The sequence below is a fragment of the Peromyscus maniculatus genome, chromosome 13 (assembly GCF_049852395.1).
Source record: "Peromyscus maniculatus bairdii isolate BWxNUB_F1_BW_parent chromosome 13, HU_Pman_BW_mat_3.1, whole genome shotgun sequence".
Taxonomy (NCBI): Eukaryota; Metazoa; Chordata; class Mammalia; order Rodentia; family Cricetidae; genus Peromyscus; species Peromyscus maniculatus.
The window spans coordinates 25,921,669-25,945,081 of NC_134864.1; the positions used below are offsets into that span (position 1 = coordinate 25,921,669).

At 46.6% G+C, this 23,413-nt stretch overlaps 1 protein-coding gene across 1 annotated transcript in view; it reads left to right on the forward strand.

Annotated features, from left to right (window-relative positions):
- Lama1 (laminin subunit alpha 1) overlaps nucleotides 1-19,869 on the forward strand; it is a 131,642-nt gene extending 111,773 nt beyond the window's left edge. Inside the window, exons 49-63 of the mRNA XM_076549823.1 lie at nucleotides 2,066-2,216; nucleotides 3,578-3,722; nucleotides 4,532-4,673; nucleotides 4,778-4,892; nucleotides 5,065-5,235; nucleotides 7,215-7,366; nucleotides 8,041-8,226; nucleotides 9,426-9,561; nucleotides 10,405-10,517; nucleotides 11,103-11,292; nucleotides 11,806-11,964; nucleotides 12,556-12,709; nucleotides 14,316-14,449; nucleotides 18,718-18,940; nucleotides 19,515-19,869. Of these exons, the coding sequence (XP_076405938.1) occupies nucleotides 2,066-2,216; nucleotides 3,578-3,722; nucleotides 4,532-4,673; nucleotides 4,778-4,892; nucleotides 5,065-5,235; nucleotides 7,215-7,366; nucleotides 8,041-8,226; nucleotides 9,426-9,561; nucleotides 10,405-10,517; nucleotides 11,103-11,292; nucleotides 11,806-11,964; nucleotides 12,556-12,709; nucleotides 14,316-14,449; nucleotides 18,718-18,940; nucleotides 19,515-19,675 (2,332 nt within the window). The 3' untranslated portion in view covers nucleotides 19,676-19,869. The remainder of the gene's footprint in view (nucleotides 1-2,065; nucleotides 2,217-3,577; nucleotides 3,723-4,531; nucleotides 4,674-4,777; nucleotides 4,893-5,064; nucleotides 5,236-7,214; nucleotides 7,367-8,040; nucleotides 8,227-9,425; nucleotides 9,562-10,404; nucleotides 10,518-11,102; nucleotides 11,293-11,805; nucleotides 11,965-12,555; nucleotides 12,710-14,315; nucleotides 14,450-18,717; nucleotides 18,941-19,514) is intronic.
- Nucleotides 19,870-23,413: the final 3,544 nt, after the last annotated feature.

Genomic DNA, 23,413 nt, shown 5'->3' on the forward strand with positions numbered 1-23,413 from the left:
GTGAAGTTTGTTTGAACCCTGGTTTTACCATTTTCTTGGACTGTATCTTTAGATGACATTACCTGTGTCTCTTAGGCTTGAACGAGCTAACTGGAGACACCCCCACCATCACAGAGCACGTTTGCTGTATTCTGGGCACCATTCCTAAGAACTTTGCACATGTCAAGTTGTGTGCATCTTTCCAGAACACTCTGCTGGCTTCCTTTAGAGACGAAAGCAGCAGAGGAGAGATTAGGGAATGTTTTCATGTTCACACAACTAGTAACTTGGGAAATTGGGGTTTGAACCCCAGTTGCCTGGCTCTAGAGACTGTGTCCTCAATCAGACCAGTCGGCAGGAAGCAGAGATCAGGGTCGAAGAAAACAGCTGAGTCAAGTGCTGGTCATACAAGCATGAGGACCTGAGTTCAAATCCCCAGAACCCACCTGGTGCTATACATAATGTCGCACTTGTGTAATTCTGTAACTCCTGCTGGGATATAGGAGGCAGAGACAGAATTCCTGGAAGCTCCCAGGCCAGCTAATGTGGAGTATGTAGGGGGGAGAGAGAGAGAGAGAGAGAGAGAGAGAGAGAGAGAGAGAGAGAGAGAGAGAGAGAGAGAGAGAGAGAGAGAGAAGATAGAGATCCTGCCTCAAGTGGGATGCAAGTTGAGAATCCACATGCAAGGTTGTTCTCTGACATCCACATATATGCTATGGTTCCCTTCCCTCCTCTCCTCTCTTCTCCCCTCCTCTCCCCTCCCCTTTCCTCATTAGCCTGATTGCTTGACTGTTGGGTTACCACCCTGCTTGGATGTGTAAAGCTAAATTTAGCTATTAGTCTTGCACAGAGGAAATTTAAAATTCATATCCCAAACTACACTCATCTCAGCTTTCCCTCAAGCCCTGTGGTATTCTAGCTTTTGGGGCGTCATTGTGATTAATTACGGTTAGGGTTTTGGGTAATTGAATTGTGAGTCCAGTCAGCCTTTGATATATAAGGGGGGAAAAAACCCAGGAATACACTGGTCTTAAAAATTATTTCTGTGCATGTATAATTCATTAAAAGCTGTATACCTACCTCAAAATATGCAAGCTTTAAACTCATACTAAGCATTCTTGAAGGTGTCAATGACATTGCTCATAATATGGTCCTTTTGATACCTATTTACTGTTTGATATATTAGTTAAAACTAGGAGAAGCCAGGTATGGTGGCAAACATTTCATCCCAGCACTTGGGGGGCAGGGACAGGTCTCTGTGGGTTCAAGGCCAGCCTGGTCTACATAGTGAGTTCCAGGACAGCCAGGGCTCCACAGAGAGCCTCTAAAGAAAATGAAAAACAATAGAGTGGTAAATGCTAACGTAAAAAATATCCTGAAGGCACCGGAAGTGAGAAAGGATGGCTACTCCAAAGGAAATTAGAGGAAACCAACACGTGCGTTGGATACGTAGAAATATGTGTAGTTGTTATATTCTCGTAAACAGATTTCACTTTCCTGCCACGATGGTCACTTGTATTAACTCTCTTTACCTTATAAAGCAGCTGGGCTCTGGTCTGCATGGGTTTGCCTGCATGGTAAGTGCCTTGTCAATCATAAGTCGGGTGTCTCTTATCTGACATCCTTGGGACTGAGAGTGTTTGGCAGTTTAGATTTGTGTTTTAGGACTTTGGGATAATTGCATATGCATAATGAAGTATCCTAGAGGTAGGATCTGAATCCAGACACAGAGTTTATGCTATGTACACAACATGCGCATAGCCCGAGGTGGTTCTGTATATTTTAAACCCTCTCTCTGTCTGTCTGTCTCTGTCTCTCTCTCTCTCTCTCTCTCTCTCTGTCTCTCTGTCTCTCTCTCTGGCGCACACTTTTTCCTTCATGTCATCGTGTCTATCAGTGCTCAGATTGTTCAGATTGTAGAGGACTTCAGTTTTCAGAAGTTCAAATTAGGGGCGCAACTTGTCTCACATTTAACGCCTCCAATGAATGATAGAGATAAAATTCCACCCTGGCTTAGGAGGAAGGAATTCCTTTGTCTCCCCACCTTCCCAAGAGTGAATGCTATTTCATGGCTTCTCCTCTGCAGTTCCCAGAATGAAGACTCTTCCTTCCATTTTGATGGAAGTGGGTACGCGGTTGTGGAGAAGACACTCCGGACCACCGTGACTCAGATAGTCATCCTCTTCAGTACCTTCTCCCCCAACGGGCTGCTTTTCTACCTGGCTTCAAATGGCACTGTAAGTGAAGCGCTTGGGCCTCTCTGTCCAGTCCCATTGCCTTCAGCTCACCTGTTTCCTGTGTGACTTTACCTGGTGAGATGTGGACAAATGTCCATTCTCTCCAGACCAGAGCAATGCTTGCACCTCAATAGGAGAATGACGAGTTTATGAGGTTCACTAAGAGGAATATGAGTGAGGAGTTAGGAACAGGAGAGTCCCCAAGACAGCTGCAGGACTGAGATGTCTCACCCCAGCGTGCGGGATGAGCTCCCAAACACTGGGTACCCGAGAACCCTTGCGATCAGTTCTGCTTTTCTTAAGTATCCCACCACCTCCTACATCCCCGGGGAGCTGGGGGATTCCATACAGGGAAGAGGTCAGCACAGGAGGGAGGGGGTGGTTGGCTACAGTCTCAGGTGAGGGGACACACATTCTCTGAGGGGACATCAGCAACCCGAGTTTGTCAAGGTCTCATTTGGGGAGTCACACCCACTGTGAGGAGCATGGTGGCAGCCGTACTATGGCTTGAGGACAGAGTTCCGCAGTGGTGTCTCCTGGGGATTTGGAAATGGGTCTTATGTAAATTTACCTTAGGCAGTGTCCACAAGCACACACTACTGTAATCTACACATATATGCTGCACAGGCTCCCACTTAAAATCACTTACCAGTTAACACAAATTCACGAAGAACTACAAGGAACACATGAGAGCGCTGAGGGGAAGCGTGCCTCCACTCAGCACAGGTATTAGTCAGACATTTGTTATTAAGTCCTCGTTCAAACTGTGTCTTGTTCCTTGTGTGACCATCATGGCCTTGTTTTTTTTTTTAATTATTCTTACTTTTTTTGTATGTGTATGAATAGTTTCTCTGCCTATGCACCATATATGTATGAGGCCGAATGAAGGCACTGGATCCCCTGGGACTGGAGTTATAGATGGTTGTAAGCTAGCGGGTGGATGCTGGGAATCGAACACAGGTCCTTGGCAAGAGGAGCCAGTGTCCTTAACCACTCAGCCATCTGTCCATCCACCACAGTATCCTCATTTGAATCGCATCTACAGGAATGGTCCCCTTTTTCATCTTGTATGCTGGTCATTTTCAGAAGCAGCCCGCTTGTCAATTTAAATAAGAAGCATGCAGAGTCCAGTTCTCCTACTAAAATATGGATCTGGGTAACAATGGAGAGCAGTTCACTTAATTCTCAGTAATGTTCTACAAAGCCATTGGGGGCGTTTTTACTTTCATGTAATGGACCAGCTATGGGGCTAGGCTCAATTTTCCCAAATTGACTTTAAAAGATTACTTCCACCCCTGACTTGGATGGGAAAAGCCTAGAGGTAAAGATGTATCTGCAGAGAACTGTTCTTTCCTTCACAGAAGGACTTTCTGTCCATCGAGCTGGTCCGTGGCAGGGTTAAGGTGATGGTGGATTTGGGGTCAGGACCCCTCACTCTTATGACAGACAGACGGTATAACAACGGAACCTGGTACAAAATCGCCTTCCAGAGAAACCGGAAGCAAGGTAGGTGCACAGGGTAGATGTCTATGATGTTGGCTGCCCCCCTAAGAACAAACAGCACTCCAAAGTCAGAGGTCATTGTGTTCCGCTAGCTTCCCGACTACATCTTAATGATATCAGAGCACATCACCCTTACCATTCACCACTTGGCTGGAAAAGAAGAGCACATTCTTGGGTGATATTCTGACTGAAAGCTACCTCTGTCTATGGAACAAGAAGCAATGGGGTTTGCTTCTCACTGGAAGAACAGTATTATTCTATATGTTTGTTATTTCACTATTTCTTGTTCAATGCCAAACTGGAAACAGGAAATCAAATCCCGTTTTCTTCCACACACCTACTGTTACCATCCAGCTGTGTGTATTATCTGCCGGCCTTTGTCTTTTAATGGTAAAGAATAATGCCCGTCAAATTAGCAGAACTTAAAAGAACATGTGTTGTTGGGGTGAAAACCTGCTAGATCAGAGATGCAGAAGAGGAGCAACCAGATGAGCTTCCCTTTTTGACTGGAGACCTGGCAAGCGTGTCTCTCTCCACACGTCCCAGACCAAAAAACCATGACTCTCTAAGTCAAGTCCCTCCCTACTCTTTCTGGTGCCTGTCTAGCCGTGTCCCTGGGTCCTCCGAACTCTCTATGGCTAATTCTTGTCAACTAGTCACTGGCTTTGCCTCCTGATCCAAGGTTAATTTTATTAACACAGTCTCGGAGTTTCACAGTGTGATCAGATATCCGCCACAAACATGTCTTCATTAAGGACTGTGTTAAGGGAAGTTTCCATTCATATTAACTGTTCCTTTCTGCTTCCTATTAGGACTGCTGGCTGTCTTTGATGCCTACGACACCACTGACAAGGAGACCAAGCAGGGAGAAACCCCAGGAGCCTCTTCTGACCTCAATCGACTGGAAAAAGACCTGATTTACGTGGGGGGCTTACCTCACTCTGTAGCTGTGAGGTGCGGTGTGAAACTGGGGATCCCCTTCACTATGGAGCTGTCATGTGGGATTGTCAGGCCTCTCGTACCAAGCACATGACCGGTTCTTATGTCCTTGCCTCCAGGAAAGGGGTCAGCAGCAGAAACTACGTGGGCTGTATCAAGAACCTGGAGATATCCAGGTCCACCTTTGATCTGCTGAGAAATTCCTATGGAGTGAGAAAAGGCTGTGCGCTAGAGGTGGGAAGCAAGCGTTGTCGCGGGGGTTTGAATGATGGCTTTCCCTCAACGCCCAGTGGTTTAGCTATATACTAAAGCTGCAAGCTCTCAACCAGCGGGTGGGTGGGAGGCAAGAGAGGCCGCCAGTCCCGCAACAGCAGGCCAACCTCACTGCTCTCCCCTCCGTCACCAGCCCATCCAGAGTGTGAGTTTCCTGAGAGGTGGCTACGTGGAGGTGCCACCCAAGTCTCTGTCACCAGCATCGTCCCTGCTCGCCACATTCGCCACCAAGAACAGCAGTGGCATCATCCTGGCCGCACTGGGCAAGGACTCGGAGAAGGCTGGTTGGTCTCAGGCACACGTGGTGAGTAGCTGAGACCCACGGAAGGGGATGCCTTCCAGGAAGGCATCTGCCCCTGAAGCCATGATTTCCTGAGTTTCATGATCAATATCCCACTTCTAGAGGTGGATGAAAGGTTGCTGCCCTCCGACCAAAGCATCTCCTGATGGCAGAGCCTGGGGTTTCTCTCTGTGTGTGGTGTGGAAGCTTAGGGGATTTGTCATTGTTATAAACATGAAGGCAGCAGGGCGGTGGTGGTGCGCACATTTAATCCCAGCACTTGGGAGGCAGAGGCAGGCAGATCTCTGTGAGTTCGAGGCCAGCCTGGGCTACAGAGTGAGTTCCAGGAAAGGCGCAAAGCTATACAGAGAAACCCTGTCTCGAAAAAACCAAAAATAAATAAATACATACATAAATAAATACATAGAATAAACATGAAGGGAGAAGACAGATGTGCCCTGTGATGGGCACAGTGGTCCAGCAACAGGAGAAAGCAGAGAGGAAGACTTTTTCTGGAGTTTGACTCCCTACAAGAGGGTGTCACGTAATCACATAACTGAAAGAAATGCTGGAGGAAACCAGTGTGTGGGCTTGTGAAGGAGAGTCTGCACACGAGCAGTTTACAGAAACGTGTGTGCTCTGCTGCTCCAGACATGGCTGTGTAACTATGACCGTGCATCCAACAAGGCGGCACTGCTTCCTAAACGTTGTAGGGGGGGGAAAAAAAAAAGGGGTTCAGAGAACCTGATTACGCTGCCCAAGGTCACACAGAAGGCCGGAATACCAGTCTGTGGACCCCGGATATGGCATGGGTCACTGAACCAAGGGTGACTGGGACTGGAATTGGTTTTGTGGGCTTCATTAATCTATTTTTAAGTTGAGGTGGAATTCATATAAAATTAACGACTTTAAAGTGAGCTGTGCGTTCAGTAGCACTTGGTGTAATGTAGTTACCTCCTTTCTCTAGCTGCAAATGTTTCATCACCAAAATTAACAGCCTGTGCGCCCCCTAGGGAGCAGCTCTCCACCCTCCCCTCCCCACCCCTGGCTGCCATCAGGCTGTTCTATCTCTGTGGATGGGTCACATATTAGTTTGTGCTGTTGAGTCCAATACAGTATTGTCTTTTTATGGTAGTTACTTAGCATGTTTTCAGGTTTCATCCACATTTGACTACATATTTGATTTGCTCGATTCCTTTTTATTTCCCTGTCTGTACATAGCACAGTTCATCATTAGTTCACTGACAGCCCTGAGTATTTCCTCCCTGGGGCACTCAGAAACAATTCTGCTATGGTTTGGTCCCTTGGCTTCCTTCTTCCTGGGCCTAGACCTTCAAGTGGGCTGGCTTTCTGGTGCGAGAGTGGTACTGTATTTTACCCTTTGAGGAACTCCCAAACTCTCTCCCTCCACCGGTCGTGACAGGGTTGCACACAAGTCCAAGCTTTCTCACTGAACCAGTGGGAAGGAATAGCGCATCTGCTGTTAGCATTGAGAAACACACTTCAGTTCTGGGGCTGGCTTTGTAAATCCTTGTGCTTTTTGTCACTGTTGTGAGGAAGTTTTAAGAGCTTGAAATGTCTTCAGACCCTTCTAGCTCTTAATGCCACTTTTAGAAAAGCTAGATGCAACCCACAGGCAAAAGGAAAGTCAAATTAAGTGGTCGAGTATATGGACATAGGAAATCAGAAGTTTCTTAAAATTTCCTCAGTGAGAAAATAAATTAGTCTACTTAGTACTCCATCATGTAGCAGTAAATAGCAAGTATGGGGGACTCTGCAGAAATAGAAATGTGTGAGAGGGTCAGTGACAGCATTATGCACAGTATAAATTACAGGAACATAAATTAGAAAGCAGTACACCAAATCCAAAATAGTGTGAGAGGTGGTGATGGTCATATGCACTTGCTTGCCTTGTGTTAACATGCCTCCGTTATCTGTAGAAGGTGAAAATGTTGCAAATCCTTTGGTAATGGATTTTGTTTTGGAAAATGCATCCTCTCTAGCCCTTCTTTGCCATCATGCTGATTGAAGGCCGCGTTGAAGTGCATGTCAATCCCGGGGATGGGACCAGTCTGAGGAAGGCCCTACTGCACGCCCCTACTGGCTCCTACAGTGATGGACAAGAGCATTCCATCTCCCTGGTTAGGAACCGGAGGTATCTTAGCTCTTGGATCTTTGTGTCAGGAGACTGAGATGAGCTTGAGAAAGCGTTCTTAGTAGGAACCTTGTGGGATACTCAGTATGATTCAATGATGGGGATGGTTCCCACGATGTCATTAGCAATCACAGTTCTTACTGTTTCCAAATAATTCTAGGACTTGGCTAGAATTCTACCATAGAGTCAGCTTCCTTCTACTTTGTAGTGCTGTGTTTATGAAATTTTCCTAATTGAGCCTCTTAACTTTGTCCTTTGCTAAAGCCCAATATAAACTGTTTACAAACTGGATCAAGTTAATGGTGAATAGTAGGCTGATTTGGGTGGGAAGTATTGTGCCTACAGTAAAAGCTACCATATCAGCATCACCGTGTATTTCCCTCTTCAACTGGAGACCTTGTGCTTGACGCATGCTGGATGTTTTCACAATAGGGAAAGAGCTGTTTGGATACACACGTTTACCTCTAATCATCAATCAAATTCAGTGATGTATTCATAGATTTTATTCTTTTATGTTGAGCTGTAGGTTTCATTTGTGGTCTTCACATACAATGTCATGCCAACATTTATCTCTAGGGAAAGCTATTATTCCAAGAGCGCTTGCTAGAATTGCATATGAAAATGGAGCTATTCGTTGTTCTTAAGAAGTTTGTTTTTCTCTTTTGATCTGGTAGAGTTATCACCATACAGCTGGATGAGGGCAGTCCCGTAGAAATGAAGTTGGGTCCCTCAGCAGAAGGAAGGACAATTGAGATAGCCAACCTGTACGTAGGGGGCCTTCCCGCGGACAAGAGGACACCAATGCTCAGGATGAGGACTTCATTCCACGGCTGTATCAAAAACCTGGTCTTCGACACTGAGTGAGTGTAACTGGCTCTCATCATATTTCTTGTAATTTCTCATCTGCCTTCTGAGTTTGCTATTAGAGATGCCCTGAGTTCTGCAAGCTCTTCTGTAGCAAGTGAATTTCTTGGTCTATGATGACAGTCTTTTCCAATGAAAGAGTGAATGTGGTAGACTCATCTGGCCATGAAATTTTACTAAGAAAAAAAGACTATCATTGGCCTCATGTGTGTATGTGGTATGGAGCATTGAACTGGGCCTTAAAGCATGCTGGGCAGTCACTCTACCACTAAGCTATATCCCACCCCCAAGTGTCCTTTTGCAAGAACCCAGCTGGATTACTAACCGCTATATTTTATTAATGGCTTCTGAAAAACAGTTGCTATAGAATTAAATATCGCAAGTCTCCATTCTCCTTGAGGAAGAGAATTTCCATCTGTACAAGTGTCTGTTCATGTCTCCTCTCCTGAGTTCTAGTCAAATTGAGATGGTAGGAAAAGCTGTGCCTGAACCTACAGGCCAGAATCTGCCTCCGGGAAATCACAATGGGCTCAGCAACAGAGGACACTGGGCCCATCCTTGCTAGGCTACTGGCCTGTAGGTAACTTTGAGCAAGGGCAGGGGTTTTCCACAAAAATCCCTGAACCCAGAAAGAATAAGGCCTGTAGTGCAGGCTCCCATGCAACAGCAGAGCCCTACGCAGCTATCTGTAGTTGTACACACATTCACCAATTGCTTCACCGATGAAGGGATGCTCCTGAAAGCAGCGATGCTCTGGCTTCCATAGACAGGTACAGCTTCGGGAGGTGCCAGTGGGATCCAGGCTGGTGCAGGACACCAAGGAGAGCTTCTGAGTAGAGAGACCTGTGGCAAGCGCGGTTCTGAACAAGGAACCAGCGTTAAATGGGAGCTGCTGTGCAGTGGTGTGGGGGCCAGAGACTCGTTGGCCTGAGAGCCTAGCCTACAGGAGGTGACAACCCTGAGTCCATCCTGTGTTCAGGGATGTCCAGGTCACCAGCATGGCCCTGGTTTAGAGGTAGAGTTTTATTTTAATTGGAACCAAACATTGGGTACTGTGGAGGATGGCCAGTGTGGTTACTCTAAGAGAAACAGATCAATGGTTTAAAATGGGTCTTAATTACATAGTAATCCAATGATTGGGCTCCCAGGCTGGTTCCTGGTGTTTTTATTTAAATGCCGTCTTGTTTGTCTGTAGAATTTTGGACTTCACCCACTCCGTAGGCTCTGAACTCGTAGAGCTGGACACTTGCTTGCTGGCAGAAGAACCCCTGCAGGACCTTCATGGGGGACACGGGGAACTCCCTCCAGAGCCCCCAACTCTGCAACAGCCTGTAAGCACGACTTCCTTCAGTGGCCTCAGGACAGCTTGAGAGGGGCACGGGGAGTCGAGAGGAAGGGAAACTGAGTCCCAGGGAGGCCACTGAAGCTGGGAGGGAGGGGAAGTACCCTGGCTGTGCCCTCACCCTGCCCTCCAGTTCTCCAGCTGTGCCTCCAGTGGCAGAATATCCAAGAGCCATTTGTTTATGGTCTTGAAAATGATTAAGGTCCAGCCCTAATAGTCTCCTTCCCAGGAGCCCAGAAGAGACGCTACTAATGGCGGGGGTAATGTGTGGGAAGATTATCGAAGTACACCAGTTTCTTTTGTCCATCTACTTTATTTCTCTAAGACAAAATTCTGTCTACACAGCTTCAGTTCTATTCTCACACTCAGCTCCTCTCTGTCCCTTCTTCTCCTGTCCCCTCACAGCCCTAACTAAGCTCTTCCGCTATCGATCTCATCTTCATCCTCAGTTCCTCCATCCATGCTTGTTCCGTCCTTTCCTACCCTCCTGACCTGACCTAATCCACCTACCATCTACAAAAACTCTGCCTTGTTTTTTCTTCTCTGCCCACACGACTCTGCTTGGAGCTCGGAATTCTGTCTCAATCCTCCTCACCTGGTATGAAAAAAACCCTTGTTCTGAGTCAGTTGCTCTGGAATGCGATTTGACATGAAGGAGAGAGAAGGGTCTGAGCTTGATCTGCACAGAAAACAAAGCTAGGCATCTACACATCCTCCAGTGGCAGCAGCTGCTGTTTCTGATCCAGTGGCTTCTGTGACATTTCCTTTATGGAAGAACATATCTGTGTCAGTCCTGCTACATTGGCTGAGGGCCCTTATGCACCTCTTACAGGAACTGTGTGCGGTGGACACGGCTCCAGGGCATGTTCCAGGCGCTCACCAGTTTGGCCTCTCGCAAAACAGCCACTTGGTGTTGCCTTTTAATCAGTCCGATGTCCGAAAGAGGTAAGCATTTTCCCATGGTTGCTCTGTGGGTTTTCATTGCCAGATGGTGAGAAATGTGCGGTGTTGTCTTCTGAAACATGCAAGTGTGCTCATACCAGATGGGTTCCATGCCCATGCTGACCCAGGCAAGGATCTCATCTGTTAGCTCTAATCGAGGCCCCTCATGATAACATAGTTGGCATTGTCCTGAAACAAATGAAGAGTTTCCTGCTGACCTGCATGGAAGTCTTGCTCATTTTTGTCATTCGGAGCTTAGCTGAAACGTCATCTTTCTAGAGTTGTCCACCCTAAGGACTTAATGCGGCCGCCCATGAGCCTCTCTGTGCTGCGGCACAACTGTGACATGGTCCTAGCCTTGGTGTCAAGGGGTGAGGGACTCCTCCTTGTTGACTGTCATAGAACTGCTCCCATCAGACAGTGGCCCTCTGTGCCATGAATGGGGTGCACAAGTGAGTGAACAGCCCTCTCTTGAGAAGCCGAGTGTGCATGCTACGGCAGCAGTTGGGGAACTCTCTCAGAGGTTGCATTTAAAAACAGAAAGCCAACCGTCCTGGTCCCTGGCGCTGACTTCCTGTTCTCTCTCAGGCTCCAGGTTCAGCTGAACATCCGGACATTCGCCTCCAGTGGCCTCATTTACTACGTGGCTCATCAGAACCAAATGGACTATGCTGTCCTCCAGCTCCAAGAGGGCCGCCTCCACTTCATGTTTGACCTTGGCAAGAGCCGGACCAAGGTCTCTCACCCCACGCTGCTCAGTGATGGCAAGTGGCACACAGTAAGTGCTTGGGAGGCCCTGTCTCCTGTCCCAAAAGTTCTCCCTCCACCTCGTGCACATTCCATTTTCTTGAAGGGAAGCCGTGCATTTTGACCCCTCATTGGCCTTATGTTTGACATCTCCCCCAAATGATGTAAGCATCTTGTCAGGAGGGCCCTTTTCTGCTTCCCGAATCCCTCCAATAAACATTCAACAGCTGGTTACCGAATAAATTGAAGGTCTCGAAAATGTTCTTGACTTGGCAGGAAGCCAGGAAAGCCCACTTGGGGTGTGAAAGGACCGAGCTGCTCAACGTGGCATCTGCTGATAACCAGGGCTCTGGAGCTCTGCTATATTCTTCCCCGTTTTCCACGAGCCTTAGCCATATTCTCACACCAGCTGTGCCACAGGCAGAGCCCACGCCAGGGTTTAGTCTGGGCTCTTACAGATCTGAGGAACACATGTCGTAAGCACCCATCTGTTAAAGTTTTTCTCAAGTGGTTTACAAGGTCTGGATGTTTTCATCTTGTGTAGGTCAAGACGGAGTACGTTAAAAGAAAGGGCGTCATGAGTGTCGACGGTCAAGAGTCCCCCACGGCGACTGTGGTGGGAAACGCAACAACACTGGACGTGGAAGGGAAGCTGTACCTGGGAGGTCTTCCTGTCCACTACAAGGCCAGGAACATCGGGAATGTAAGCAGCGGTCTCTGTGTGGGACCCATGTCATCTTGCTGTGGTTGTGTTTTTGGATGAGACCATCATTCTCCAGTGTGTTTGTTTAAGTTATTCTGCCTGAATCTGAGGCTCACCAGAATGTGCAGACCTTTCAAAGCAGGTGCACAGGTCATGTGCTGGGGCTCCCCTTAGAAGGTGCAGTCCTTTCAAAGCATATGCGTAAGTTATGTGCTGGGGCTCCCCTTATAACTGTCCAGCTTTTCCTGCCTCACAGCTAATGGACTTTGCCTTTTTTGAAAACACACAGTCCCGAAGCAACTCAGGAAAAGTCCAGCAAATTTTTACAGTACAGAATTAGTGAGAGAAGCACTCTGGATTTAAGGGGTATTTTAGGAAAATGATAGAAAACACTTCTACCCCATTATTACCAAAGTACTGGAGAAAGAGAGCAACATGAAACATTCATGTGAAGAATTGCCACAATTAAGCTTTTTAAAAAAAACCCCGATGGTGTTGTAATGTGTGTGATGGAGAGAGGTTTAACGAAGCACAGGAAAAAGATGCTCCATGTCATCCTCTCCACCTACTCTCCTGTCTCTCTTGGTTTAGACAACCCACAGCATCCCTGCCTGCATTGGGGAGGTGACAGTCAACAACAAGCCTCTGGATAAAGACAGCCCTGTGTCTGCCTTGGCAGTGGGCAGGTGCTACGCAGTGGCCCAGGAAGGAACTCTCTTTGAAGGAAGTGGATATGCAGCTCTTGGTATGTGCTCTTAGCAGTCTGGAAGGAGCACCCCGGGTTTAGTGTGTCCATGGAGCTGATGTGGATCCAGGAGAAATCGAGAGAATAGCACCCAGCTGGCAAGGCTGGCCTAAGGCCGCGTTTCTGTCCTTCCGTGTTCTGGTCAATTTCTAGTGCTTTTCCTGTTCATGCAAAAGCCTGCACCAGGTTTAAGGTGGAAACTCGAGCCGTTGGGCGCCATTTGTAGCTAGAGTTTTCCTGCCTTGCCCACAGTCAGGACAAATCTTTGTCACCCACCAGTCCCACAGCCGCTCAGACCAAACCAAGTAAACACAGAGACTTATATTGCATACAAACTGTATGGCCATGACAGGCTTCTTGCTAACTGTTCTTATAGCTTAAATTAATCCATTTCCATAAATCTATACCTTGCCACGTGGCTTGTGGTTTACCAGCGTCTTCACATGCTGCTGGTCATAGTGGCGGCTAGCAGTGTCTCTCTGCCTCAGCCTTCCACTTCCCAGAATTCTCCTCTCTCCTTGTCCCACCTACTTCCTGCCTGGCCACTGGCCAATCAGTGTTTTATTTATTGACCAATCAGAGCAATTTGACATACAGACCATCCCACAGCAGTATGGCACCCTGCAAATGGCCTACAGAGGCCTTCTCCCTCCAGAACAGACAGTCACAAACTCCTGGCTTCATCTGCACACTCCCTGAGTTTATGTAGGGAACGATAAAGACCTTACCTTTGAATTAAACATCAGGTATGTCAGCTGGGTGGTTGTGGAGCACACCTTTAATCCCAGCCCTCAGGAGGCAGAGGTAGCTGGATCTCTGTGAGTTTGAGGCCAACCTGGTCTATGGAGTTAGTTCCAGGACAGCCATGTCTACACACAGAGAAACCCTGTCTTGAAAAACAAGAGCAAAAAAAGCAAGTTTATGCATCTGTAATTCCAATGCATGCAAGTAAGACACTTATTGTCTCTAGGATATGATAGCATTACCCTCTCTATTTTTCATTCAGCCCTGGGCATGGTGACAAATGCCTTCTATTGCCAATATCTAGCTTTTTTTGTCACTTGAATTAAAAAATAAAATCATTCAATCCCCATTTTGAAAACACCTAATGTAGAGGCTGATACAAACAGTAAATGATGCTATCCAAGGTACATACACATTTAGAAGCTAAAGATTAGGGGGATAAGTCTACAACACAGGGTAAGACCGCCACACTGTATGCATCCAGGGCCCACGGGACCAGATGTCCCCAAGGAAGTACCTGCCCATGCCCTGGTCTGGTCTGATCTGACTGAACAACTTCTTAAAAGGCAGAGTTCCTACTTGGGCTTGGTTGGGCACACTGTAATCTCAGCCCTGGGGAGGCAGAGGTAGGACCGTATGTGGTGCCAGCCTGATTACACAGCAAGACTCCATCGTCAAACAAACAAAAAGAAAAAAAAAATATCAATGTTTCTTCTTACAAAGGACTATGAGAGTTGAGGCCTGGAGGATGGGGTCAGGGTATAGCCAGATCTTGCTCTTGGCCAATACCGTGAATGCAGCCCAATGCAGCCCAGCCCGTCTTATGAGTTCTCACAATGACAGCGCTGTCCATGTTTTTCAGTCAAGGAAGGCTACAGAGTTCGACTAGATTTAAACATCACCCTGGAGTTCCGTACCTCCTCTAAGAATGGCGTCCTCCTGGGGATCAGCAGTCCCAAAGTGGATGCCATTGGCCTAGAGATTGTAGACGGCAAGGTAGGTGCCCCATCTCCATGCCCTGCCCACCCCATCAGAGGCGGAACAGGAGAGAAATGGTAGAAATGCTTAGATCCAAGTTGCTCATTATCTACTTCATTAATGGAGAGGGAAGAAATTTCCATTACTGTTTTAAAATCAGATCGTCCTAAAAAGCTATTTTCAGAGTAACTTTTTTTCACATATTTGAATTAAGATTGCTGAAAAGCCTTGGCATTTCTGCCTGAACCTTACCAGGAGTAATATGTCCACATAATGCCCAGTCTCTTCTAATAACTTTTAAACTAGTCACTTGCAAATGAGCAGAGTCGCCATACAGAATTGCAGTTCTGAAATGAACACACATATCCCTGTGCACCCAACCCCAGGCTTCCCATGGTGATGTTCAGTACAGGCCCACAGTGAATCCCTACAGGACATCCTCACAACCCACAGAACATCCGAGGATGGAACGTATGTGCACCTGCTTGTGTACGTAGCTTGTGATATGCAAATGAAACCATGGCCACCATCAAGATCCACGGCAACTATGACAATACCACTAGACTCCTCCCATGGCACGGCCCCCAGACCTTGCCCCCTCACCCTCTTCAGTCATGGCTCTGTCTCCATCTCTCAACTGCTATTTTACAAATGTTACATACTGAGTTCATGCAGTAGATGTCCTGGTTCCCTGAAGGTTCAGTCAGGTTGTACATAGCAGTAGTTATTTCTTATTACAGTGTTACCTCACGGGTTGAGTATATTGTACATTGGCTTTTTATTTTAAAAATGTAATTTTTCCTAAAGCTTTGGTGCTCTTGCAGCTCAGCCTCTGGTGAATTCCAACTTTCTTCTCTTCCCTTATGTAAATCTCTCCTCCACACTTGTTCCTGGTGCTCACCTCCCTTTTCTCCCCTTCGGGGCCATGTGGGCACACGGAGGGGAGTCTGGGGTCCCCCCCTTTTCCTGTGGGTTTTCTCACACGTGGCTGCAGTTCAGTTGGGGTTCCTGCACTTGGTCCTCAGGTGGCCTCCATTCCTTTGGCTTTGGGCACAAGTGGCCTGGGCGGGGGTGGGGTGGGGGTGGGGGTGTCTCAGCATTGCCACTGGGTGGTGACTCCTCCCAGGCTAGGTATACTTCAACCCTTGGGAACTAGTCTTCCCAGGTGTCTTTGCCAGGGTTTCCTCTTCAGCTGGAGCTACCACCCATCCCACTGCCTGGCACATGAGAGAACTGGGCATGTATGTCATCCCCCCCACCCCCGCCTAAGCCACGGAAACCATGGATACTGGAGGCTTGGCCTGCCCTCTCCTAATGTGCTCTGCCACCATGTCTACTGCTGGAATAAGACGCTGCAATGCTCCTTCCAGAAGGCGGGGAACATGGCGCCACTCAAATTCACATGCCAAACACCTAACTACCAGCGTCTCTCAGGATGTGATCTTATTTAGACTTCCAAGAAGTCATTAGGAGCCAGCAAGATGGCTTCCTGGGCATAAATGCCTGATGCCAACCCTAACAACCTCAGTTCAGTCCCCAGGACCCACAGGATAGAAGGAAAGAACCAATTCCAGCAAGTTGTTCTCGGATCTCTGCGTGCTCACGTGTGGGCGCACATATACACACAATAAATAAATGCAAATAAAAGGGTAATTCAGTTAAAACGAGGTCACTGACGTGGGCTCTGAGCCAATCTGACTGTGTCCATGTGAGTAGTAGGCATCAGGACACACAGAGAAGACCAGCTGAACAGAAGGCCCCTGTGGGTTCCCATGAACTTTCTTGCTTGTTTTTAGGATTTCTTTTCCAGGTTCTTGGCCCTTAGGATTTCCTACAGTGGGGTCAGCGAGACTAGCAAAGTTTCTTTTTGCCCCCACTTCAATTGAAAAAAAAAAAATCTGCATGACAGACTGCTGCTTTAATAGGACCAACTTTCTCATCTTATACTTTAAAATCTTTGAAAAACCTAACACCTATTTGCAAGTTTTTATGTGATCTCTTTTTAAAAAAAAAGGTATCAGAAGTATAATAGCTATAAAAATGTGCTTTTGTATTGTGTTCCATATTTTACTTTTCTGTTGTGTTCTATCTATTACTTCTTGCTCTCTTTCAAGTTTATTTAGTGCGTTGTCCAAAGGTCTGCAACACACATCTTTAATTTGTCACAGTCTGTTCTGAAATAGTGGGTCTCTTAGGTGGCAGGTGCACAAGAAACTTGGGACAAATGGCTAACTGTGGTGCCTCTTAGCATACCGAGGTACGTGCTGGCCTCCAGGGCCTCAGTACCTGTGGCTCTTCCCAGTTCTTCTTATCCTGCCTCCAACTCAAACCTCCCAAACTCCTCCAGCTCATGGACTTCTCTTCCTAGGCTCTGATTCCTACATGACCTGCCGCTTTGGCAATGGGCTTCCCTGCTCCTTCTGGTTCTCTTGACCCCCCCCCCACTGCCCTTTTTTCCCTCTTTGCCCTCTCTCCCCTCCCCCTCTCACTCTACACCCACTCTGCTCTCTCATGGCCTGGTTCAGTCTACTGGCCATGTTTAGTCTACTGCTTTCTCTCCCTGCTCTGGACTCTTCCAGATGCCTCAGGCTGCACTCTCCCTCATATCTACAATAAAACCTCCCCTCAGCCAGACCTTGGAGCAGTCATGTCCTCACTTTTTACAGTAGGTAGCATGAGAAACTTAGAACAATATGTACCAGGCTTTTTCTCTTTTGGGCCACCAACCAGCTCCCAAATCATGGCACAGAGACGACTTATTAGTTATGAATGTTCAGCCTAGCTTAGGCTTATTTCTGGCTAGCTCTTTTAACTTAAGTTAGCTTGTTTCTCTTTATCTGCCTTTTGACTCGGGCTTTTTACTTTTCTTTCCTTCTAGATAGCTTTCTTTCTTTCTTTCTTTCTTTCTTTCTTTCTTTCTTTCTTTCTTTCTTTCTTTCTTTCTTTCTTTCTTTCTTTCTTTCTTTCTTAAGGTTTTTCAAGACAGGGTTTCTCTGTGTAGCTTTGCGCCTTTCCTGGATCTCGCTCTGTAGCCCAGGCTGGCCTTGAACTCACAGATCCGCCTGGCTCTGCCTCCCTTACTCTCACTGCTTCTGTGTCTGGCTGGCGGCTGCCTGCCTTCTTGCCCCAGGAGTGGCCCCCTCTTTCTCCCCTTTCTCTTCTCTCTCTCATTCTCTCCTGTTCTTCTCCCGAGCCTAGATTCCACCTCCTGTTTATTCTCTCTGCCTGCCAGCCCTGCCTGTCCTTTCTCTGCCCAGCTATTTCATGGACAGCTTTTTATTAGACCAATCAGGTGCCTTAGGCAGGCAAGATGAAACAAATGCAGCACATCTTTACATGATTAAACACACATCCTTACATCATTAAACAAATGCAGCAGAAACAAATGTAACACATCTTTACACAGTCAAAGTAATATTCCGCAGCATAAACAAATGTAACACATCTTTACATAGTTAAAGTAACAGTCCTCAGCATAAACAAATATAACACCTCTTTGCCCAGCTAAAGTAATTTCCACAACAGCAATCTGCTTGAAATTCTTCTCTCCTCCCTCCGTCATCCATCCTGAGCTGCTAGAACCAAGTAATGGAGACAGGAGGCTTAAACACAGAGACCGACTCTCCTAGCTCTGGAGGCTGGAAGTCTAAGGCTTGGGAGGGTTGGCTCCTTCTGAGAGCCCTCTCCCTGGCTTGTGCATGACTGTCTTCTCTTCACATTATCTTTTCTCCGTGTGTCTGTGTCCTGATGCCCCCTTTTAAGGACACAGATTGGATTAAGGTCCACCTCAGTGACCTCATTAAGGTCCCCATATCCAAACATCATCCTATCCCGAGGCGTGCTAGCGGTGATAGAACTCCAGCACGTGACTTTTGGAGTGGCACCATTCAGTCCAGAGCCCCCTCTCTGCCCTTTGCTGTGTGCCCTGGCATTTTGTTTGCCACTCACGGTTGTAGCACATCTGTGGTTTGTGAGAAGGAAGTTAGTGAGTGGTCGTGTGTAAGTGCCGCCAATGCTCAGCCTCCCAGAACTACAAACTCCCAATAGTGTCTGCAATGCTCTGAAAAGGGAGCACTGATTTCAGAATTGTGCGGGCTGGGCTAGAGCCCAAGTTCTTGAGGAGGCTGTTGTCCACCACTGTTGTTTCTCATGGTCAGTGCTCCACTCGGAGAACAATTTGTGAATGCTCTGTGCTCCGTGGCTTCTTGGCCTTCTGGCTAAGATGCAGTGAGAAAGACGGTGGTCCGAAACATGGATAAACTCACCCAAGTGTTTGCGTTGTTCAGGTCTTGTTTCATGTCAACAATGGTGCCGGCAGGATTACAGCCACCTATGAGCCCAGAGCCTCCACAGCTCTCTGTGACGGGAAATGGCACACGCTCCAAGCCCAGAAAAGCAAACACCGCATCGTCCTGACGGTGGATGGGAATACGGTTAGGGCCGAGAGCCCTCACACCCATTCCACCTCAGCAGACACTAATGATCCCATTTATGTGGGTGGCTATCCTGGTACGTATGACTCCCAGTTCTGTTTACCTACACAGGGGGCCCAATCCCCGGGGGAGGTATGAGCTCAGGGGAATACAGGTTAGCGATGGAGAGATACGCAGTTCAATGGCAAGTCTTACCATTTTAGAAAAGCTGTTCAAAATACTATACCTAAACGTTCTTGGGGAATTTAGCATAACCCTCACATACATGTTTCTCATTGAGAACATTAGTGGCAGATAAGCAAAAAGATCCTACCTTTGCCCTACATGACTCCCAAAGTTGGGGGGTCTAAGTCACAGGGATAGACAAGCTTCATCCTCCTGCACCAATTTTGCATTTGAATTGGGCATTGAAGATGTCCCCAGAAATGACTGCAAATCCTGAACACCCAGTGTGTGACTTTTCAAGTTACAGCTATGCCTTCAAGTTGCTACGTGTTAAAAGTTAAGGAATTCTGCTATCCACTAAAGCTCTGTATGTGGGGAATATTCTGATTTGATAGAAGGTCCACTTGAAATAACTTTTGTCCCTAATGGACAACTTACCTATCTCAACAAGATTAATCAAGGCTTGTCTCTTGTTTCCTCAACAGCCCACATCAAGCAAAATTGCCTGAGCAGCCGGACCTCCTTCCGGGGTTGTATGAGGAACCTCAAGCTGAGCAGAGGCCCACAGGTGCAAACCTTGGACTTAAGCAGAGCCTTTGACCTTCGGGGAGTCTTCCCCCATTCCTGCCCTGGGCCTGAGTCCTGAACTGCTGCCGGAAGCCTCTTTGGAGTCACTGTTAATACGTTGAGGAGAAACAAGTTTGTGAACTCAAGTGTCTTCCATTCCGATTTCATTTCCAACTCAGGTTATGTTTCCAGAGAAAAACGCTGTATTTATGTTGAACTAAAGCCACATGTACAACAGATACCTCTATTAAATAGTCCAAAATGTCCGTTGAATTCATGGCCTCCTTTTTCAGGTTTTTCAAATGGAACTTTGTGGGCATGGGATATTCCGCTGAATACTTCCTAGCTTCCATTTTGAGCATAAAAAACAAAACATCACCAGTCTGTATTAGATAAGAGCAAGATATGGATAATTTCATTTCTTTTCTCTTTTCTTATAAGTTTCATACAATATATTCACCAGGTAGAAATTAGAACCTGAGCATAGTCTAGTTGGTTTCTTACCCAAACAGAAAACATTGTCCAAAGGCTTCCAACAGGACCCAGAGTCTAAGACATGTGGTATTACAAGGGATGAGATACAATTTAATACCTCTCAACACAAGCAACCAGGGAAATGAGACCAATTTTTCAAGGAAATTAATAAATGCTAATCTCAAGAGGGAAATTATCAGACAAGGCTTTTATTTATTTATCTTTTGGACACACCTTTATGTAGCCCAGTCTGGCCTTGAGCACACTTCAAAACAGAGGTCAGTTTCTCACTTCTGATTCTCTGAGCTTGCCTCCAGAATGCCACCATGCCCAACTCAAGGACATTAAAGTAGCTATTATTTTACCTGAGCATGATGAGGATGAGGAAAGATTTGTGTGCTTTATGTGAATGAAGTGATAGAAATTTTAACAGAGAAATGGAAAATAGAAGAAAGCATGAAATGGAAGGCATTTATGTTATTTATTTTTTACTTTTTAGGCAGGGTCTGCTATTATGGCCCTAGCTGTCCTGAAACTTACTATATAGAGCAAGCTGGGATCCAATTCAGAAATCATCCTGCCTCTGCCTCACAAATACTATGATTAAAGGTGTCTATCATTATTGCTGGTCAAAACCAAACTTCTAAGAATTCAAGGATCATATTTAAACATAATAAAAATAAATATTGCAAACCCACAGGCAACATCGTGCTAAGTATTGAAAAGCTGAAATCATTCCTTTGATTTGGAAGAAACAACTGTGTCTACTATCTCTATTCTTTTTTCCCTTCTTTTTATTTATTCTTTGTGTCTTTTGCATCATGCAGCTCCATCCCATTCATTTCCCCATCCCTTCATATCTACCCTCTGCCCTTGCAACCCCCCCCCAAATAAAATAAAATTTAAGAGAAAAAAAGAAAAGAGAGAGAAGGGGAAAAATCAGTCTCATCATAGAAGTGTTATGCCCAGATCACGGTAATCCCCAAAAGACCACCATGGAGACCAGATCCTGCATGTAGAAGCAAAGAGCCTTTATTTCAAGCTCTGGAGCTCGGTCCCTCTGTCTGTCCGACACAGTGGTGAGAGCAGAGAGCCCTGAGCTCAGGTGGGGCAGAGTTTTTATCATAGCAGAGGTTGGGGTGAGGGGATTTCCAGGGTCCAGAACCCTGATTGGCTGACAATTGTCTACGGGTATCTGTAAAACAAAAGTAGGTGTGTGCTAGACTCAGAGACATCTGGCTACCTTGTCTAATGGTTAGAATGTTTGGGATGTCTGGTACTTCCTCATCCCTGGGTGGATCCCTGGGTGGTATCAGTTTTGAGGCTTTTCCTGGATCTGGGTGTTGCCTGCCAGTAAGCCTGTCACAGAAGCTGTGTCTAGGCCCCTAAGCTTGTCATGGCTGCTGTGTGGTCAAGCTGTTTTGGGGCCCTCCACAGAAGCTGTAGTGTGACACATTGAGTCACGAAGTAAATCCTCTTATTCATACATCTTTGCTTGAAAGTGTTCATGTCAAAGAGTCTTTGGTCTGGTTTGAGGCCTCTGGTTTCTGCTACACTATTGATGTTCGACCCTCAGTGGACCTCCTCTTGGTTATCCTGTTGTTACCTTGTGTCGTGGAGATCCTGCAGCTTTGGGTCTGCAGAACTGGTCCCTTCATGTGATCCAGCAGATCACAGATGGGGTGGATATTGGGGTAGGTCAACACATAGCCCTGGTTCTGGGCTTGGGTAGTTGTAGGGTGGAGCAGCCTGCCAGCTCTCTCCCTCGTCCTCACCAACAGCTCTCCTGCATCACCCAGGGGGAGTTCACCCATTGCAGGGGGGGGTTCACCTCAGCAAGGGGCGGGGCCAGCCCTCCTGCTTTCTTGTCTCTCAGCTCTCCCACACCTACACCTCAGGGCCAGCTCTACTGTGTTGCCCAGGCTTGCGTAGGGACCAACCATGCTCCTGAGTGCTGCAGCTGATGAGGGGCAAGGCCAGCTTTCCCACTCTTAAGGCCTCAGAGGCACCTCCTCCACCTGCCTCAGGGATTGATGGGGTGGGACATCTCTCCCCAACCCATGCCACCACATGACAGATGGGTAATAGGGACAGCTCTCTCATGCTCACAATTTCAGGTTGACCTACCCACACCTCTGCCAATGAGGCTGGCTCTATTGTCCAGCCCACGCGTATGCTCACTATTCATAATCAATACAAAACTGGTGGAAGTTTTCACCAAGCAATTAGGTAAGAGAAAGGCATAAAGATTCTACCAAAAGATTATTAAAAGTGATGATGATTCGGTGATGTTGCAGGTTATAAAACTAACACGTCAATATCAGTAGCATTTTTCATTACAGTAACGAGTTATGAGAGAGAAATTGTGAAAATAATACAATTCACAGTAGCTACTGTTGGACCCCAAAATTTAGGGTCTCAAGTGGGCGCCCCAAGAACCCAGACTCCAGTCCAGTTGATGCAACAGCATGAGGTTTTTATTAAGCTTCTATATAGAAGGGCAAACTCTGTTCCTAAGAGCAAGAGCCGCATCTTACTGCAGCCCCATGAGGGCTTTTAAAGGAAAAAACCCACAAGATTACAATTCCCATACAATTTTGTTTCACAAGATCATGGTCTGATCACAGAGTGATCACGGAGGGGGTACAGTTACATCAAGAGGTACATTTTTCCTGAAACCTCAAGGGGGGGTATCAGGACAGGAGTGGAGTTTACATACAGGTCACGGTGGTCCTTCCTGGAACACCTGCAACTATCCCAGTCACAGTTGAGCACATCTCTTAACAGAAATCTCTTTACATTGTTGTATGGTTGCAGGGAAGATTGAACAATAGTTAAGTCAGATTGCCCTTGGAAGTAGATTTTTAGTTTCTCATTTCCTGGTGCTTGAAGTTTCTCTTTTCCTGAGGCTTGGGGGTGTAAGCCTGAAGGACTAGGGTCTTTCAGCTACAAAAAAAGGGGGGGGGATAAATGGGGAATGAAGAATGAAGAGGGAAGAGGGAAGAAAGGAGAAGTGGGGAGGGGAGGAGGGGAGAATCCAAAAGTCTAGGAGTAAGTTTAACTGAAGACTTGTGCAATACAAATCAACACTCGTGAAAGAAATTGAAGGAGACACATACACAGAAACCTCCACAAACATGGAGTTCCCTCATGTAGAAGAATTTATATTGATTTTCTTAAAAACCTGTATTACCCAAAGTAATTTTAATGCAACCCCCATTAAAATACCAATGACATCCTTCACAGAACTAGAGGGAATAATTCTGAAAGGCATATAGAAACATAGGAGTTGCCCAAGCAAGTGGTTTTTTTTTTTTTTTAATATTTTTCTTTTTTACTGATG